Here is a 20,607-nt window from a genome sequence, read left to right on the forward strand (position 1 = left end):
CTGAGGTCTTTCATGCTTTAAACCAAGCATCATACTTTATGGATCCATATACACTTCTAAACCAAAGTGTTAATCTTTATATCTCAAAATTTAAAAATAACTGTAAGAGCTCATATAAGAGGAATACATACATAACAATTACCATTTATGTGTACACACATAACTATAAACAAAATATGAATAAACACATCAAACTTTATTAACTGCAATATACCATAGATAATATTCATGGGTCAAAAATTTTCTTAACCAAGCACATAAAAAACTGTAAAGTATCCATATGCCCAATATATTTAGCAAACTAAAATTTGGCCTAAGCCCTTTATTTAGAGAATTAACTAGTGTGTATTCTGTAACATATGCTCATAAAGAATATCATTTTTAACAACTCTCTAATTTTGAAGTACTTTAAATTTATATATTTAACACATCAGAGCTTTTATTATTCTTCATAGAAAAAAAAATTAAAAACATATATACATCTTTATAGGTTTGGAGGTGAAATTAATAATTCTAAGCTCTGAAATAATTTTTTTTTAATTATATATAACTCAAGTCGAACTCTAAAACATTTTTGCATAGTGAAAAGTTATAAGATATTTTATGCAATTCTTCCATGAAATAACACCTCATGCAAACATAAAAATATAACCAGTAATAGATATTATGTATCATTTGAGCAACTACCAAAGTCGACATTGTACAATCGATAACATTAAGATGATTAATTTGTTTTTATAGACAATCAAATAATCTTTAATTATCTATAAATATCATAGCACTTTATGTGTTCCAACTCAATAGTCAATGCTTAAATTAAAATAATACTTATCTAACAAACTAATGGCATATGCACCAAGTTTAATTCAAATTTCCTAATTCATTAAACTCCCACAACACTAGCATATAAGACATTCCTCATAAACTCTGTCTCAACATCATTTTATGAATAATGAATGTTACTTAATTAGTCTCAGTCACCAATAAGAGCAATATAAAATTTTCAATTCTTAAGAATGTGATATATGTATGCTCTTTGAAATGAGTTAAATAACCCTCTAAATTTATTTTCAAGTATCTTAGTGCCAAACACATAAAATATTTCACCAATATATTTTATATCAAAATTTATTATGACATTATCTTCGCATCAAGTATTAATTCAAAATTATTATTAGCGAATAAAATTTCATCAGTATAAAGAATTAAGAAAATAAATTACTCTCATTGACTTTGAGATATATGTATGAATCAACACAATTATTCATAAAGCCAAGTAATAATAATATTTTTTGAACCTTTAAATACCATTGCTTAGAAATTCGTATGAGACCATAAATAAATTTGTTTAATTTACAAATGAAATTTATTTTATTTGGTGAGGCGATAGATAAAAATGTCATAATAATGCTATAATCATTATAAAACTATCTCAATGACATTGATAAGTATAATACCTTTTTTTTTCAAATCACAGCCTTTTGCAACTAAAATAGTTTTGTATTTGCTTATTTATTTAAAAAAGAATACCCATTAGCCTTTAAACTTTTAAAAAGTTTAACATCATCTCATATTTAATTAATAATCTGTATCAATTCATTTACCATATTATAAATTGTCAATATTTTCATTATACGTAATCATCATCTCTTCAATCTCTCGATATTGCTCATTTAGAAAAATAATATAATCACAAGAATCTTTTAACTGTATGAGAATGTTTAGGAGGTTGTACGTGTTATGCATGTTCAAGTTATATCAACAGATTGAATAGGCACTTCAAGTTCTACTTGCACTCTCACTTTCTCTATGTGAGAATGAACATACCAGTTTATTACAATAGGCACAAGTATACAGGAAGATTTATATATTTGAGTTTTAAACTGTTCACCAATCTAAAAACTTCACATTTTAAACTTAAAATATTCTTATGTCAAAACTAAAATAATAGAACTATTGACAACTTACAAAGTAACAAGAAATAACTCTAGGTCCCAATTTAATTTTAGAAGCACCATAAAATTTTTACGTTTGTATAATCCCAAACTCAAAAATTATTTTAATTAAATTTTCTACTAGTCCACAACCCAAACAAAAAATATTTTAAAAATATTTTTAACTTGATACCATATTCAAAGTATACACCAGTCAGCATAGTAAATAAAAAGATTTTATCAAAAAGACTTGTACAATTTAAACATGTTAACGTATACCTCATCATTTTTATTAGAGTCCGATTACGATATTCAACCACTCCATTTTCTTCCGAAGTTGCAAACATGATATATTTAAATTGATTCCACAATTTTGTAAAAAATTACTAAAAGGTTATGTACATAAACCAAAATTATAATGTTCACTATAATATCCACCTTGAATTAATAATTTTGAAGTCTTTATCAATGTGTTTTTCAATATAAATAAGATAGACATATATGTACGGGGGTGAAATATCCTCTGCTTTCCGTACTCCTTGTACTCCAAGCTTCTCTTGACGGCGTCTACCTGGCAACACAGAAACGATGAGCTGCCTGGCGGTGGTGTGCCAGATAGACCCTCCGACGATCAAGTCAGTCCACTTGAGGAAGAAGAAGACTGTTAAAGAGAGAGTATTCTCTTTGGGGAAGAAGTTGCATACCTCTAACATTCACCTTCCTCCACTATTTCTAGGCTGGCCATGCACCCCCAAGATCGTGCGCGCACCACCTCTGTTGTCCTTCCCTGGACAAGTGGCAGTGCTTGCCCCTCACCACCTTACGCGTGTAAAGATTTTGTCCTCCAACCAGCACATGCAGAACTGCCAAACGGTATTGGTGCGTGCGTGGAGCAGATGTCCTCTCCCTCACGCCATTAGCCCAGGTGGCACACTTAACCGGAGTACCACGACCGGCCGGTTCCTTGTGGAGGCAATTCTCCACAAGCACACAACCGAGCTAATAAACGCCGACCTGCCACTTGGCAAAGGGGCCAAAGTGCTATGCTTATGACCGGGCTATTTATGATCGGTCCCACCTGACTGACCGGTCATGAAGCACGCTGGACTTCCACCGTTCTTCATTCTTGATCACATGAAGCCCGTCCATCTCGGCCGATCGGTTAGGCGCATGCCGGCGCTAATCGCATCTCAAGTCTAGTCCGGGCTCCTCTTAGCTTGGTCATCAGACACCGCTGCGCACTCAGCCGTGTCACAGCTCGGCCAGGCATTGGTTCGTGTCTGGTAGGTCGACCTCTCCGGCCGTGCAAGTTAGGCCGCTGGGCCGTGCAAGAGAGGAGTCTGCTCGGCGCCGTGCGGTTCGTCATGATCGGCGTTATCGTAGCTCGGCCGTACTAACGCGCAAATCTCCCCTCTCAATATGCATAACGTCAATACTCATTTATAAAATTAATAGAATAATTTCACACACACACTTTATGATAATTATCATCCAAGTCAAAATAAAAATCTATTTCAATTTTTAATATTTTTATTTTATTTATTACCGAAATTGAAAATAATAACCATGCTTATTTTGTTTTGACATTGAAATTAAATTTTATCTCATGGACAATAATATTTGTACTAAAATAATGACCAGAAAATAAAATTTTGAGTGACACATATGGATTTAAATAGTTTAACAAACAAATAAGGAGATTTCAAAAATGGGAAGAATGTCATAACTCACAAAAAATTCTAAAGAATTTTTCTTATTTGAGTTAATAATATATAAAGAGATTTGCTGAATATTTTGAAAAACCATTCAAGAGAGATGAACAATTTGTCAAATTTAATTTCAATCTTTCATACTATGTTGAGATGTTAATATAAAGGGTTAAAAAGGTGCACTCTCGGGTATGTCAATATATAAATTAGTTAGTCTTAAAACTAGCTCAATATTTTTTAACTGATTCATAATCAAAACGTTAATGGAGTAAATTTGATTATCATAAAAATATCTCCCTTCATTGCCTTCAATTCAATATAATATCAATCAATTATATATGCACAGTAATAATCTCATCACCACAATTAATATTCTCAAATATTTAAAATGTATCGCTCTTAGATTGAGTGTATAGAAAGTATTTTAATATCTCAAACTTTCAATCATACATAGGCAATTCTTATAATCCCACAAAATTATGCTGCGAATAAACTTTAGCAATATTTTCAGATATACCAGAATATATAATTATATAAACATCTTTGGGCTAAATATATAGGACACAATCAACATTTTTAAATTTCAGTATAATCTTAATTAATTATACATGGACAATAATTATAGTCTCACAACAATATGTTGCAAATAAACTTTAACAAAATTGTCAGATGTTTCAAAATGTATCATCATATGAAAACCTTTGGGCTAAACATATAAGACAGATTCTAACACCTATAAACAAGTCAACTAGCAATAATGATTTATCAAAAAACTACCTCCTTTGGGTAGATAATTTTTTCAAAATCAATAAAATTTCTCTTACTAGCGACTCACGCTACCTCTAAAATAAACACACATGATCAACCCCTTTTGGCTAGATAATTGAGTGATATAATATTAGATGAGCTTCCTAGAATCCATATTAGAAAATCATTTTAAATCTCAATAAGTTAATCACTTTGGCAGTATCACCTATATTGATTCAAAATCTTCCAAATGAGACTATATCGAATAATAAATATTTGTTCACCTTTAAAACTTTATTTGTGTATTAATAATAATACAATTATAAATCATCATGCAATATATAATGTTAATCCTTTACATACGATCACATTTATTCAGCATGATTTTATTTAAAATATTAAGTGTAAAATTTAATATATAAATAGAAATTATTTTTCAAATATGAACAATTTTTTTTTTTTTTTTTTGACATGAACAAGTTACAAAATCTGGACGAATACATTGTTAATTAAACAATTTATTATTCATTTACTTCCAACCATCCAAACCATTTAATTCTATCTGTGAGTTTGGTAACGAGGGAGAGAAAAAGAGAGGGACTGAAAGTTGGTGATATTATATTGCTTCAGTGTAATTACAAGAGAGTAAGCTCCCTCTCTTTATAGAGAGGAGAGGGAGACAATTAGCATCGGATGCTTGGAATTTACATTGAGAGAAGCTAAAGCTAAAGTGAAGTGCTCTTCTTTACAGCTACACATAGATGCAAGGTTACAGCTATACATGGTAGTGGAGGGTATATTATATGTTAACAGCCCCCCGCAAACTCAAGGAGGGTAGGCATCGACCAAGTTGAGTTTGGAAACAAGATCACGAAAGCGCCCAGGAGAATGAGCCTTGGTGAAGATATCAGCAGGTTGATCGGCAGAAGCAATTGGGAGAAGATGAACAGTACCACGTGTAACATGTTGTCGAATGAAATGGCAATCAATCTCAATATGCTTGGTGCGATCATGGAAAACATCATTGTGAGCAATCTGAATAGCACTCTGATTGTCACAATAAAGAGCGGTAGCGCCAGAAGAGGAAATACCCATATCAGTGAGGAGCCAGCGGAGCCAGAGAAGTTCCTGAGTAGTATCGGCAAGAGCTCGGTATTCAGCTTCGGTGCTAGAACGGGCAGTGAGGGATTGTTTTTTGCTACGCCAAGTAAGAAGAGAATCCCCTAAGAAGAAACAGAAGCCCGTGGTGGAGCGTCGATCCGTAGGATCCCCAGCCCAATCAGCATCAGAGAAGGCACGCAGTTCCAGAGATGAGGAAGCAGAGTAGTGAAGGCCATGGAACAGGGTGCCTTTGATGTACCGAAGGATGTGAAGGAGAGCAGTATAGTGGGGAGTGCGAGGAGCCGACATGTACTGACTAACAATGTGAACAGCATAGGCAATGTCAGGACGAGTTACTGTGAGATAGACAAGACTGCCGACGAGCTGACGATAGAGAGTAGCATCAGGGAGGAGAGCCCCGTCGAGAGGAGTGAGACGAATCTGAGGATCAACTGGAGTAGATGTAGTTTTGCAATCAGTAAGACCAGCACGAGCCAGAAGATCGGATGCATATTTTGCCTGAGATAAGTAAGAGCCAGTAGGATCATGAGAGACTTCAAGGCCTAAAAAGTAGTTGAGAGTACCAAGGTCCTTCATCTCAAACTGACGGTGGAGAAAGCGTTTGAGGTGGAGAATACCAGCTGCATCACTACCAGTGATAATCATATCATCCACATACAAAAGGAGAAGAGTGGTACCATGAGGAGTAGTCCGGATAAAAAGAGCAGAGTCATAGGAGCTGGAGGTGAACCCAAAGTCATGAATGGTAGAACTGAACTTAGCAAACCAGGCACGGGGTGCTTGCTTGAGGCCATAGAGGGCACGCTGTAGTTTGCAAACCTTATGAGGGGGAAAAGTAGACCCAGGGGGAGGTTGCATGTAGACCTCCTCAAGAAGATTACCATTGAGGAAGGCATTTTTGACATCCATTTGAAAAAGCTCCCAGTGGCGAGCAGCAGCAACAGCCAGTAAACTGCGAACAGAGGTAAGCCGAGCAACAGGAGCGAAGGTTTCCTCATAATCAATCCCATATTCCTGGTTGAAACCCTTGGCAACAAGACGAGCTTTGTAGCGTTCAATCGAGCCATCAGAATGAGTCTTGATTTTGTAAACCCATTTGCAGCCAATCGCAGTTTTGCCAGGAGGAAGGTCAACAAGATCCCAAGTATGAGTTTTGTCCAAAGCCTGAAGTTCATCAGTCATAGCTTGCTGCCAAAGAGGATTAGTACAAGCCTCACGATGGGAGGTAGGTTCATAAGTAGAAAATGCAGCAGACCCAACAATATAATCACGAAGGTGGATAGGAGGTTGAGTTACCCGGTGTGGTCGACCCGTAGGAGGATCGGTGGGAGGAAGAACCAGTGGAGAAGGAGGTGGTGCAGGGAGAGGTGGACCTTCAGGGAGAGCAGGCTGGTGGGGAGCAGGAGTGAGCAAGGGCGTCTCAATGACGGAGGGACCTACATGGATAGGGAGAGACCTGTAGGAGCAAAATTAGGTAAAACAGAGTGTACCAGTGAGTCCGGAAGGTCGAAAATAGCTAGGAAAGGTTGGCTGTGCAGGGATGATGTCAGCAGGGTGGAAAATGAGGTCAGCGGCGCACGTTAGCAGGAAGGGCGTGCGGCGCACGGTAGCAGAGGGGACTGGCAGCGTATGTTAGCAGAATGGCGCACGCGGGTGCACAATAGCGGAACGGCGCACGCGCGGTTCACGGTAGTCGAACGGCGCACGCTGGTGCACGGTAGCAGGTGCGGCGCACGACAGGGCAGGATGGAAGGCGCATGGCAGCGCGTGTGAGAGTGGCAACGGAAGCAGAGACGCGCCGAGAGAAGAAGCGGCGCGTGAGAGCGCGTGAAGGCTTGTTTGGTGATGGGCTTGGTGCCGTTGGGATCGTAGGGAAATTCCGAGCTGTTTGGTATAGTCCACTGTGTACGGAACTAAGATCTAAAATTGAGGGATGCCAGAATTGTGTTTCTAAGCTCTGATACCATGTGAGTTTGGTAACGAGGGAGAGAAAAAGAGAGGGACTGAAAGTTGGTGATATTATATTGCTTCAGTGTAATTACAAGAGAGTAAGCTCCCTCTCTTTATAGAGAGGAGAGGGAGACAATTAGCATCGGATGCTTGGAATTTACATTGAGAGAAGCTAAAGCTAAAGTGAAGTGCTCTTCTTTACAGCTACACATAGATGCAAGGTTACAGCTATACATGGTAGTGGAGGGTATATTATATGTTAACACTATCAAATAATAATCATATGTTCAATTTAATAAATATTACCCCATCAATATTTTTAGACTTATGAACAATATGCACCGCCAAAATATGCACCGCCAAAATATGCACCACCCATATCAAAAATAAAATAAAATAAAAATTACCATTGAAAAATCACGAATCATATAACAGTATCACCCGTTTACAATTCAAACTTGGGAACAAAACATAACGATAATATCATTATTATTAGTTTATTGTCTCATAGCAACATGTACAAAAGATAATAAAACCATGGCATCATATACGTAGCTGCATGATGAAGTTATATATCTCGTTTATATAACATTAAAAACATAAAATTTAGCACAACACACCACATTTAATGTGATTATTTCAAGTTAGGGAAACATAAGTCATTTTGCCAGGCATTCAAATAATATATATATATATATACATATTACAATAAATTGTATGAGATTCCTGAATCAAAATACAATTAATATGACTTTAATCTTTATGGATTTTAATTCTAATATAATTAGCTTTGATACCACATGTAAAATTTTCAAGATCTATATATCAGGATTTAAACATCATAATAATCTAATTAAACTAAACTTTAATACATTTAAATACGTGCCGTTTAATTTTGTCATCATCATGAGATAATGAGGAATGGTCTTCACAATTGAAAATTTTTAGTATCGGCTCTTCCCCTCATTCTCCTAATCTTTATGTTGTCGTTTTAATTGGGCTGACAACCCTTTGATTTACATATATATAAATATATACAAACCTAATAGGATAAGAGAGGGGATCGGGCCTAAATAAAACAATCATTGGGCCCTTCCATTAAGGAACCCAAATACTTTAAAACGGGCTTACACCACCATACCAAATATCCACATATAAAATAATATATACACTAAGATGGACCATAACTCAAAACCTTATGCATCACAATAATAATTTTGGGCTCATACCAATCAATCTGCCTGAATCACTTTCAACTCGTTTTTCACAAACCAAACAAAATATAGTCAATGACAGCTTAATGAAGAATAAATTCTTACAAACACAACACTCTTTTTTTACGGACTAAGATGCACTCCATTCCATAGTTGTAATAGAGAATGCCCATTTTGTGAAATAATCATAAAAATTTATTAATATTTTAAAGTTAGAAAGAATCGTTAAAAATCTTTATATAATGAAATGAAAATCTTCCATTATAATTTTGATTTGTCAAATTATACTGTTAGGCATTTCCTGTTTTCTATCCCTAGAATAATTACCTGTAGTTGTCAATACCTTCAATCATTGGTTTTGGATTGAACTTGTCCAAAATTAAGAAATTTTGAATTCTAGCCATTGAGGCGCCAAAATCGCTGAACAACATTAGATTACCACTAAACTTGGCATGTACGAACACCTAGTCACCAAGGGAGTTCTGGGAGAAGATGAGACTAAAATAGGTTTGAGAGTTGGAGCCAAATTCTGGTCCAGGCACACTTCTAGTCTTGCGAAACTTTGATTTGTTTTAATTGCCATGATTCTCTAGGATGACCTATTTTCAATTTTGCCAAGTTATTCCAAGTTTAATTAAGGAATAATGATTGATCATTCTTATTTGCTTGTTGTTGGAAAAATAATGATTTTTTGGTGACTTTAATGCAATATTAAAGTGGGTGTTAATCCTCAATTGAGGTGGAGTAAAGTGGTTTTAACTCCCAAGTATGGTTCTGCAAGATGGAGTCAATCTTACTTTTGATTGCTTCTTTCACAAAGGACTTTCAGGTGAAGTCATAACTTCATAGAAAGTTCGAGGTTCTCCCTCTAACATCTAAGTTAAGAAATCTGGACCAAAAGACTTTGCAGTCCTAGCCCTTTTACTCCTTCTTGGCTCATCTACATATTCAGCTTGATCATCTAACTGATCATCGGTTTGATCATTGTCACCTTCAACCTCTTCCATGGAACTCTGAATCCCTTCTTAGAGATGACACAGAAATACACAAGAAATCGATATGCATTGTTATTATGTACATATCTAATGAATACACAATCCACTGACCTTAGTCCTATTCGAACCCGCTTAGGTGTAGGCATCGCCACTTTTGCAAGACACCTTCACATTCGTAAGAATTTATAAGAAGGCTTGATGCCTTTTCGTAACTCGTATGGGGTCTTGTCCATCTTCTTCTAGGGTACTTTATTCAGAATGTAATTCGCAGAGAGAATTGCTTCCCCCCACATGTTCTGTGGCAATCCAGAACTTAGCAACATTGCATTCATCATCTCCTTTAGCGTCCTATTCTTCCGCTCAGTAATTCCATTTGACTGAGGAGAATAAGGCGCCGTGGTTTGGTGGATAATCTCGGATTAAGCACAAATCTCAATAAACGGTGATTCATACTCACCACCACGATCACTTCTTAAAGCCTTAATCTTGCTATCTAATTAATTCTCAACTTCATTCTTATAAAGAACAAACTTGTCAATAGCCTCATCTTTGCTTTTGAGCAAATACACATAACAATACTTAGTGCAATCATAAACAAAAGTGATGAAGTATTTATTGCTATCACGTGATTGTATAAACTTTTTATCACACATATCACTATGCACTAAGTCCAATGGCTCTGAACTTCTTTTAATAAAATGAAACAAAGATCTTGTCAACTTCGCTTCAACACAAGTTTTACACTTGTGTTTGGGATTAATCTTAAAAGATGATATGTGATTTAACTTGATTAATCTACGTAAAGATTCAAAGTTCACATGTCCTAGTCTACTATGCCACAAATTGGAAGACTCAAGCATGTAAGCAGAAGAAGATGCATCTTTATTCATCTTTGGGATAACAGTCATTAGAGAGTTTAAACATACCCCCAACATATAACCATTACCCACATACACTCCACTCTTGGTCAAAACGACCTTGCCGAACTCAAAGATCATGCAAAAACCATATTTGCTGAGAAAAGACCCCGAGACAAGATTCTTATGAATGTTCAGAACATACAAGACTTCGTTCAAGGTCAGCTCCTTTCCTGAAGTCAACTTCAGGACCACCTTTCCTTTCCCCTCAACAATTGAGGTAGCAGAATTAACTTCTTCTCACTGTTTGTAATCGGCTCAAAAGTTGTAAACAGCTTCTTCTCGGGGTAGATGTGGCATGTAGCCCCAGTATCAATCCACCATTCTCTTGGGTTTGAACCCACCAAATTCACCTCAAAGACAACGGCAGACAAGTGCATGCCATCCTCATCATGGGAGTGCTCTTGCATATTTGCCACGTGAGCACGAGGTTTGGTCTTGTGTAGCTTCTTCTATTTGTGGTAGTCACTAGCCTTATGCCCCTCGTTACCACAGTTGTAGCACTTCCCTAAGAACCGATAACCAGGTTCTTGCGGCTTGTATGCCAGCTTCTTTACAACACCACCCCTTGGCCCCAACTTTGAGCCCTTGTTCACAGGAGGCTTCTGCCTCACCCTAGAAGATTTGCCATGCTCAATGACATTGGCCTTCACAGAGGAGGTACTCCCTCCTTTCTTTCTATTATCCTCCTCAATTCGGAGTCGGACAATCAGGTCTTCAACTGACATTTCCTTGGCACTTGTGCTTCAAGTAGTTCTTGAAGTTCTTCCAACCATTGGGAAGTTTCTCAATGATCAGAGCAACTTGGAATGACTCGTTCAAAGGCATCCTCTCAGCATGAATTTCATGCAAGATCACTTGGAACTCCTAGACTTAACTTATCACAATTTTTGAATCTACCATTTTAAGGTCCAGGAACCGGCCAACGACAAATTTCTTTGCCCCGACGTCCTCAATCCTATATTTCTTGTCCAGAGATTCCCATAACTCCTTTGCTGAGCTCTTAGCACAAAACACACTATAGAGTGAGTCTGCCAAGCTGTTGAACACATTGTTCCGGCAAAGACAATATGTCTGCTTCCATGTGTCAAGTGCCATGACTTTCTGCTTGTCTGGTTCATTTACTGCCATGGTCGGAGGATCCTCGCTCAAAACCTTTGCAAGGCTCAGCGTGGTCAAGTAGAACAGCATCTTTTGCTACCATCTCTTGAAGTTCACGCCAGCAAACTTCTCTGGGCGTTCATGGTGACTGAGTAGTCCTCTTAAAACAGTTGGAGTAACACCAGGGTTGACCACAGAGGTCACAGTTGGGGTTGGCAAGTCAGTTGCCCCAGGGTTCAGATCCCCACCAACATTAGCAGTAGTAGCATCATTGGTGACAGTTGCCATTTCTGAAAATTACAACAGAATATCACTTTCTGTGTTTTCAGAAATTAAACTTTAACACTAGAAAATTTCACAGTTGGAAAGTTAATTCAAAACTAGTCTTACCACTAAACCTAGAATCGAACATGGTCAAAAATATTCCCAAGAAAACTGGAGGGGTCACATCGGTCTCACTTAAAACTCAGTTAACCTTTTGACAAAACTTTCAAGAGCATGTTGACCCCCAGTCCGTGATAAGCAATTTTAAGAATTAAATTTTCCAAGAGATGAACTAGGTTAAAACAAACCAGTTCCAAACTTACAAGCAATATAAAAATTGGTACAACAGTACAAGCATATAAAATGCTTTAATATGCCAAGCAAACAACCTTGCTTTTTTGTACAACCCAAATCTATTCATTTGGTTTTGGTTTTGATTTTTTTTTTTTTTAATATTCCCTTTCGCATAGGTATTTTTGTAAAAAAGGTTACCAGAAAACCATTACAAAACACAAACAAATAATCTAAGCAAAAAGTTAATATAATGTAAAAAATGCAATGTATAAAAAGAAATAGAGAAATGTATTATTGATTGATTGTATTGTGTTGATTTATTATATTACAAAACAGAGTAGCTCATTATATAGGAGAGGGTTTGGGTAGTAGGTGAGGAGTAGGTGAGGGTAAATTGGTGGTAGGTGTAGTAGGTGTGGTAGTAGGTGGTGGTAGTATTGTGTTGATTTATTATATTACAAAGCAGAGTAGCTCATTATATAGGAGAGGGTTTGGGTAGTAGGTGAGGAGTAGGTGAGGGTAAATTGGTGGTAGGTGTAGTAGGTGTGGTAGTAGGTGGTGGTAGGTGTAGGTAAATTCTAACAGCCCCCGCAAACTCAAGGAGGATAGAAACTAACCAACTTGAGTTTGGAGAGAAAAATAATGTATTATTGATTGATATTGATGTATTACAAGATTGATAAATTACAATTCCTATACAATCTATATATAGAAGAAAATGTGGTAGTAGGTGTAGTGGAGGTGATAGTGGGTTAGGTGAAGTGGAGTGTGTGGTGAAGTGGAGGTAGGTGAAGTGGAGTGTGTAGTGGAGTAGGTGAAGGTAAAGATGGGAAATTCTAACAGCCCCCCGCAAACTCAAGGAGGAGAGAAACTAACCAACTTGAGTTTGGAGAGAGTAACAAAACAAGAAAATACATAAAAATAAAAAAGGATAGGAGACACTGTATGGTCGTGTCAGACCGTTGGTGAAGACACTGTATGGGGTGTCATAACGTCGGTGAAGACAGTTCATGTCAGACCGTTGTAGAAGACAGTTTGGTGACAGTGGTTGTGACAGTTTACGGAGTCTTGCTGGACCCTTGTAGAAACTAACCGGAATCAATGTCGGGACAGTTTACAGAGTCTTGTCGGACCCTTGTAGAAACTAACCGGAATCTATGTCGGGACAGTTTACAGAGTCTTGTCGGACCCATAAAGGAGCTAACCGAAATTAATGTCGGGACAGTTTACAGAGTCTTGTCGGACCCATAAAGGAGCTAACCGGAATCAATGTCGGGACAGTTTACAGAGTCTTGTCGGACCCATAAAGGAGCTAACCGGAATCAATGTCGGGACAGTTTACAGAGTCTTGTCGGACCCTTGAAGGAGCTAACCGTTGTGAAAGTTGCACCCTCAAAAGGTGTGCCATCAAAAGGCGTGCCCAATTCATCAAAAGGTGTGCCGAACATGATGGTGAGGCACGTGGGCGCCTTGGCGTGCGTGCCCGTTTGTCGGCTGTCGGCAAGTGGCGCGCGATGCGCGGATCGGCCCTGGCTATTTAACCAAGGGTGAGGCAGAGGCTATGCAAACCAGTTTGAAACCTCTGAATTTTGGCAGTCTGAAACACTCTGTAAACCCTGCTCTGAAACACTTAGCAACCCAAAATATGGCCTCTTCTTCCCGTCCAGCTACCCAGAACCTGCTCACGCTCTTTCCAGAATTGAACGAGCCCACAGGAGAAATAACTGGTGCGGTGGCCAGTGAACCTCAACCAAACACCTCTGGTTTTGCTCCATTGAACTTTCCGATGCGGTCGGTGGAGCAAAAAATGGCGGTGCAAACTGATATTGAGGCTAATCAGTATACTCTGAAGTCATGCGTGGAAACCATGACGGCGGTCACAAATTTGTCGAACCGGCTGCAGAGTAGGACAAATGAGGTGCAGCATTTAAACGCCCAGCTGGCTCTGCTCCAACGCATGTATAAGGATGCGCGAGCAGAGATAAGCGTGCTAAGGGCAGAAAACAAGGAGCTGAAGCGGAAGGCCACCGTGATGTTTCGATTTGGAGGTCCACCATATGCTGCAGTGGAGGAGTATGGGGGAGTGAACGTGCTCGGTGGACAAGGAAGTACTGAGGGAGCACCGTCAAGAGCCGCCCAGGATGGAGGCAAAAAGAAGAGACCTGCAGTAGAGTAGAGAAGGGAAAAGAAAAATCCCACTGTGCCGATTTGTGTTGTTTTTCTTTTTTTTTTTTTATGTTGAAAAGAATAATAATAATAAAAATGTATTAATGGGGAAGATTCAAGTTTGATTTTCCTGCTGGTTGGAGTGTATGGGGGTTTTGAATACCATGGGCCGTTGTAGTTAACAAAATATTTATATAATATCTTATATTTGTTTGTGGAAGTGTGCAACAGCAGCTGGGCCACTTTCCTGATGGGTTTCACGTGGGAATGTTTGGCTATCAAAATATTTTAATGAGAGTGAGAGGAAGTGGAATGATTAAAAAAAGAATTGTGAGGGTACGAGTGGAAAGATAAGAGAGAGAGAAATCTCGCCCCTTTTTGCCTCTGCGTAATCTGGACGAGATCACAAATGATGCGGTGGCGGTGGAGAGAGATCTGCCATCGATGACAAAGCTCTGGTTCGAGAGAGGAGTAGTAGCGGCACGGCTGGAGAAGGATGGGAGGGAGAGACGATGGCATGGAAGAGAGGGAGAGAGAGAAAGAAGCGGCCTGTAATGGAGTTTCTGTCTCTATCCTCATCACCGCCGTCCACGGCGGCACTGGCGGTTCCTTCGTCGTTAACCACCACCTCTCCGCCGCTCAGCCATTCCCGAAGGCCATTGTCTCCTGCTCTCGCTCTCCGACGGCGGCGATTGGAAATAACGTGTAGTCTTCGGAGGTCGCAGGTCGTGTGTATGGCGCCCGGAGAAGAGAAGATGATTCGCCGGTCTCCTCTTGATTTCCCCATCGAATGGGAAAGGCCGAAGCCTGGGCGGAGACCAGATATTCTCCCCCAATTCAGCCCAATGAAAACACCATTACCACCGCCGTTGCCAGTTGATCCTCCTGATCCGATGCGAGAGACGGACAATGTAGAAGGGCGAGTTGTGAGCAGAATCTGATGAAGGTTGTAATTGCCCTGAGACCTTAGGACCGCATAAATGTTGGCCAGACACTGGTGTTCCACGAGGGGTTTTGGGGTTGTTCCGGCAAAGTGGTGAAGAAGAATTTCAAGGTATGTGTAGAGGTCCGGCGGACGGCCAAGGCGAGGCTGCCGCCCGCCGGTGAAGCAGAATTTTTAGATTTTAAACCTGCTCTGATACCATGTAAAAAATGCAATGTATAAAAAGAAATAGAGAAATGTATTATTGATTGATTGTATTGTGTTGATTTATTATATTACAAAGCAGAGTAGCTCATTATATAGGAGAGGGTTTGGGTAGTAGGTGAGGAGTAGGTGAGGGTAAATTGGTGGTAGGTGTAGTAGGTGTGGTAGTAGGTGGTGGTAGTATTGTGTTGATTTATTATATTACAAAGCAGAGTAGCTCATTATATAGGAGAGGGTTTGGGTAGTAGGTGAGGAGTAGGTGAGGGTAAATTGGTGGTAGGTGTAGTAGGTGTGGTAGTAGGTGGTGGTAGTATTGTGTTGATTTATTATATTACAAAGCAGAGTAGCTCATTTTATAGGAGAGGGTTTGGGTAGTAGGTGAGGAGTAGGTGAGGGTAAATTGGTGGTAGGTGTAGTAGGTGTGGTAGTAGGTGGTGGTAGTATTGTGTTGATTTATTATATTACAAAGCAGAGTAGCTCATTATATAGGAGAGGGTTTGGGTAGTAGGTGAGGAGTAGGTGAGGGTAAATTGGTGGTAGGTGTAGTAGGTGTGGTAGTAGGTGGTGGTAGGTGTAGGTAAATTCTAACATATAATAAATTAATTGAAACCATCTAGCCAACTATTGAATAATAGAATTAACAAATGAATTAAAATGCTAGATAAGTTGCCAAAACAAAATACAATTTGTAACTTCACAATTAAATTAAAACTTTAAAATAATATTTGTAACTCCAAAATTAAATTACAACTTTAAAATAAAATTTGTAACTCCGAATAAATAAATTAAATTTAAAATTTAATTCACCCAATTAAATTACACAATATTCATGTACATAAATTTAGACAAGTTACAAAACTCTATAACTCCAAAACCTTGAATTAAAATTTTAAACACCAAGAGTTATGTAAAATTGTTACAAAACAATGATCATGTAATAATTCTAGCAATTAAATCATGAAGGGAAAAAAAATTAAAAGTTAGAAAATAATTAACATGCCAAACTTGCTGTGTGGGTAAAAATCTGACCACACTGCCTGCTTAGTGATCAACTGGAGAGCACAGGCAGAATAGATGGCTTCAGCAACCTGAATATGAAAGAAAAAGCTCCGGCGGTGGTTCTTCCACCCGGGGGCACTCCGACGATCAAGTCAGTATATCTCTCAAAGATAATCAAGTGCAGAACTTAATACTCAAAACATAAATTGCATACCTTAGACCCACGGGGGTGCCTCTCTTTTATAATATACTCAATCCAAGTCCCACTTGAAGTATGACTTCTATGAACTCCAATTTTAGTGCTTACTTTGGACTCTTTAAGAGATAAAGATAAACTCGCTAAGAGCTTTATCCTTATCTTGGTTAAGTCCCCTCTTTGCCTTAGGACTCTTGTCCCTTATCTGCTTATCTCGAATTCCGATATCTTCGGGAATAACCTCGGCAACTCCGATATCTTCTCGGCTTAACTACCACAACACGTGGCACCTCGGCTGACACGTCGGCGTCACCATGCCACGTGTTGGTATTCTGAAAATATATCCTCACAACTGCCCCCTAGGTTCTATTACCTCGGCATTCTGAGGTGATGGAACCTATACCGATATTTCAACATTTCTTTTCTGAGTAATGGCTCAAAAACTGTTTAGCCGAGATAATCCTCTTCCAGCCGACGTGTTCTCTTCGGAGAACAAGGTTTCGATCGTACTTTTCCACGCGCATGAGCTGTCATGCATTTCTAACCGTTCCTTTTCACGTGTTTTGTTTTCATTGGAGCGTGTCTGTGACGCGCCTGAAAGCTGTCTGTCATTTGTCTGCGCCGTCTGACGCCTGCGTTGCTCTAGGCGTAATAATTGCCCTAATTTTGCCGCCGTTTCAAATTTTTTGACAAAACTCTTCTTTGCCTCTATTTTTCCTTCACTTTTTCATTCTGACTTCTTCCTCTTTCTCTCTCTGAAAGCTCTTTCCTCTTCGGATCTGCCATTGCTTCGATCTCCCTTCTGGAACTGTTCTTAATCTCCCATTCTTGCGAAGCTTTCTCCACTGTTGCGACCGATTTCTGGGTTCGGCGAACATTGCCTCGGCTTCATTTGTTCTGGTAAGATTCTTTCCTTTCACTCTAAAATTTTTTCATGAGCTTTCGTCTGTCTGTTGTCATTGTTGCTTTTGTTCGAAGCCTTGGATTTTACTTGTATCCTGGATTGTGGCTATATTTCGAACTTTTGTACTATTTTACCATTTTTCTTGCCACTGTTCTTGATTCTGAAACTATGTCTCTATTTTCTGTTTTTCGTATCTGTCCCAGATCTGTGCCTTCGATTTTGTTCTTTATAGTTCCTTAGCTTGGGATTTGTGTGTAGAACCTTCAATTTTTTAGGGAAAACTGAAACAAGCCTTATCAGTCCATTCCTAGTTCTTTGCCGAGGTTCTTGCAACCCTTCTCTAAACGCCCATCTTCTGAAACACATTCTTCTTTTGTTAAGTTGACGTGATGGGTATGTGCAGGCATAGGGTAAATACCCCAACAAAACTAGAATACTTTAGGCAGGAATTCTCTATCCCAGCCGATGTTCACCTTAAGCTAGCTGGGGATAGCGACACTATCATGCCCACAGATCATACAATGCCTTTTCCTATAGTAGCTTTCACCGAATGTGGACTTCGGCTTCCACTTGATCCCCTGTTTCGCGAAGTTCTTCATTTCTACAAGCTGAACCCCATGCAACTTACTATCAATTCCTATAGGGTGATTAACGGTATCATAGCCCTAGCTAGGCAGGAAAACCTCAGAATCACCCTAGCCGACCTTCAATATTGTTATACCATGTGCCCTCTCGACCTGAAGGATAGGGGTTTTGTCTATTACCTTAAGCCGAGATCTACTCAATACAAAATTGTAGCCGACCTCCCAAACTCCAACAAGGGGGCTGGAGATGATTTTGTCATTGCTTCTGGAAATTGGGAATTTGGCCCAGATGAAGATGTCCACCTCTACCCTCTTCCTCGAACAATTACAGAGGGCAAGAGTAAGAGCCCTGAGTCAACACTTAGTTGTTTTTATTTAAGTCTTTAATATTTTTTGTTTCTGATGTCTGTTTCTCTGTCCTGCAGATCTTCATCAGCCACCGAAAAATTTTCGTCAATCCTTCTTCCCAGGAACAGATCTGAAAACACTCCTTAACCTTCCAATCCATAAACGAAAAGCCCCACTGTTACTAAACTTCATCCCTACATATAAATCCACTTTACCCGACGTCCCAAGAAAAAGGAAAAAGAGCCTTTCTCCACCCACGGCTACAACTTTAACTGCTTCTACATCCCGAACAGATCAAGAGTCCACATCTGACCCAGCCGATCTTCCATCAACTTTGGCCCCCTACTTAATACCAATTCCAGAACGTAAACGTCGACGAAGGCTTGTAAAGACTGCCGAGATGGTTCGTCCAAGGCCTGTCGTTCAAGACCTTCTCACCGACCTTCCAACTGACGCCGAAGCTGCGCCAACGCAATCAATGCTCCCACCAAAGCCAAAGAGAGTTAAGAAGGCTCAGCCCAAGGCCAAGGCTACAGATGCCGAAGCTGAGGATGCTTTGCCTATTTCTAAGCTGGCAGAAAGCAGAAAATCAACCTCTGCTTCCACCAAGAGGTCAGCTGAGGGCCAACCCTCAGGGTCTACACAATCAAAGAGGCCAAGGTCATCGTCTGCGACGACCTCGGCGTCAAAGAAGCCCGATGTTCCATGGGCTCCTGAACTAACTCTGGAGGATAGGCCTATCATGGCCAGTGAAAGTGCCGACGATATTAACGTTGGTGTCGCCCTCAGCACTGCTCTTCTGCTTCCAAATGATTTGGAGCGAAATGCTAAGCTTAGTGAGTATGAGAATTATGCTCTCATGCTCCAACATTCTGTTCAGGTAGGCATTTCTGTTTGTATTTGTGTTTTTTCCTTCTGTTTCTTACTGAGAAAATTTTCTGACACTTCTGTTTTCTTTCAGGCTATCCAACACGCCCATTCATTTTCAATGCAATCCTTTGAAAATCGTCAAAGATTGGTTGATATGAAGAGGGAGGCGTCTTCTCTGAAGAGGGAGATAAAGTCTCTTGAATCAAAAATGAAAAAATTGGAGGATCAGGCCGAGGCTGCCACTAAAGCCCAAACTTTAGCTCTTGAGAAGGCCGAATCCGCTGAGGCCGTTAAAAAAGTTACTGAAGCTGAGAAAAGAGAGGCCGAGGCTAAGAGGGCCCAAGCGGAGAAAGAACTCCAGCAAGCTCTGGCCACCAAGGAGGCCGAAGTCAAAGAGGCCGATGAAAAGGCCTATGCCCAAGGTATGGCCGACGTCGCAGAAGATTATAAGCTTCAAGTCAGGCAGGCATGCAACAGGGGATTTTCCCTTGGTTGGATGTCCCTGATAAAGAAGCTTGATCTCCCTGTTGACTCGCCCCTTCGGAATGCTGATGCCATCCCCTTACCATTTCCTCCTCCAAGTCAGGCTGAAAACGAATCAGAGACTGAGGCCGATATCGAGGATGAGGATGGAGAAAAAAATGAAGATGAAGCCTTGGTGAGGAGACCCAAGGATGCTGTTGAAGCCAAGTCCCTTCCTCCTGCTGAGCAAGTTATGGATCTAACCCTGGATGAGGAGGGTGATGAGGTTGGGGAGGCACCTAAGGAGATTGCCATCGGGCAACTATCATCCGACCTTCTTTTGGCCGAAAGAAATGTGGATAATACGCTGGCTGAGATTGATGCTGAGATTGAAGCAGAAAGGGTTGCCGAGGAGGTTCCTCCCGAATCGTCCGAGGTCCCAGTCCTAGCAGCGGCTAATACTGAAGAATCTTGAAAAAATGTCTTTTGTGCCTTTTTCCTTCTTTTTCTGTTTTTTGCATTTTGTACTCTTTTAATTTCTGGATAATGCAAAACTCCTTCTTATGGCCGACGTGGCTTTTTCAATATGTAACTGCAACTGTTCTTCCTTTGGATGTTTTAATCTTGTGATGTTCTGTTGACTGCTTCTGCATAGTCTGGTACTTAGAATTTTTTTTTTTTTTT

General features: G+C 39.5%; 1 protein-coding gene across 1 annotated transcript; it reads left to right on the forward strand.

The window, feature by feature from the left end:
* Nucleotides 1-18,948: 18,948 nt before the first annotated feature.
* On the forward strand, nucleotides 18,949-20,398 carry LOC145794919 (uncharacterized). Its single transcript, XM_082877272.1, has 2 exons — nucleotides 18,949-19,471; nucleotides 19,553-20,398. Exons 1-2 carry the CDS (start codon nucleotides 18,992-18,994, stop codon nucleotides 20,396-20,398), a joined length of 1,326 nt encoding a protein of 441 aa, XP_082733398.1. The 5' UTR covers nucleotides 18,949-18,991.
* Nucleotides 20,399-20,607: the final 209 nt, after the last annotated feature.

Source organism: Camellia sinensis, chromosome 1 (assembly GCF_055761805.1).
Source record: "Camellia sinensis isolate YWXY chromosome 1, ASM5576180v1, whole genome shotgun sequence".
Lineage (NCBI taxonomy): Eukaryota > Viridiplantae > Streptophyta > Magnoliopsida > Ericales > Theaceae > Camellia > Camellia sinensis.

Excerpts from the sequence above, each read along its gene's own strand:
- LOC145794919 (XM_082877272.1), top strand. The coding sequence starts at position 18,992 with ATGGTTCGTCCAAGGCCTGTCGTTCAAGACCTTCTCACCGACCTTCCA. Across the intron at positions 19,472-19,552 it reads TGCTCCAACATTCTGTTCAG|GCTATCCAACACGCCCATTC; the intron begins GTAGGCATTTCT and ends GTTTTCTTTCAG.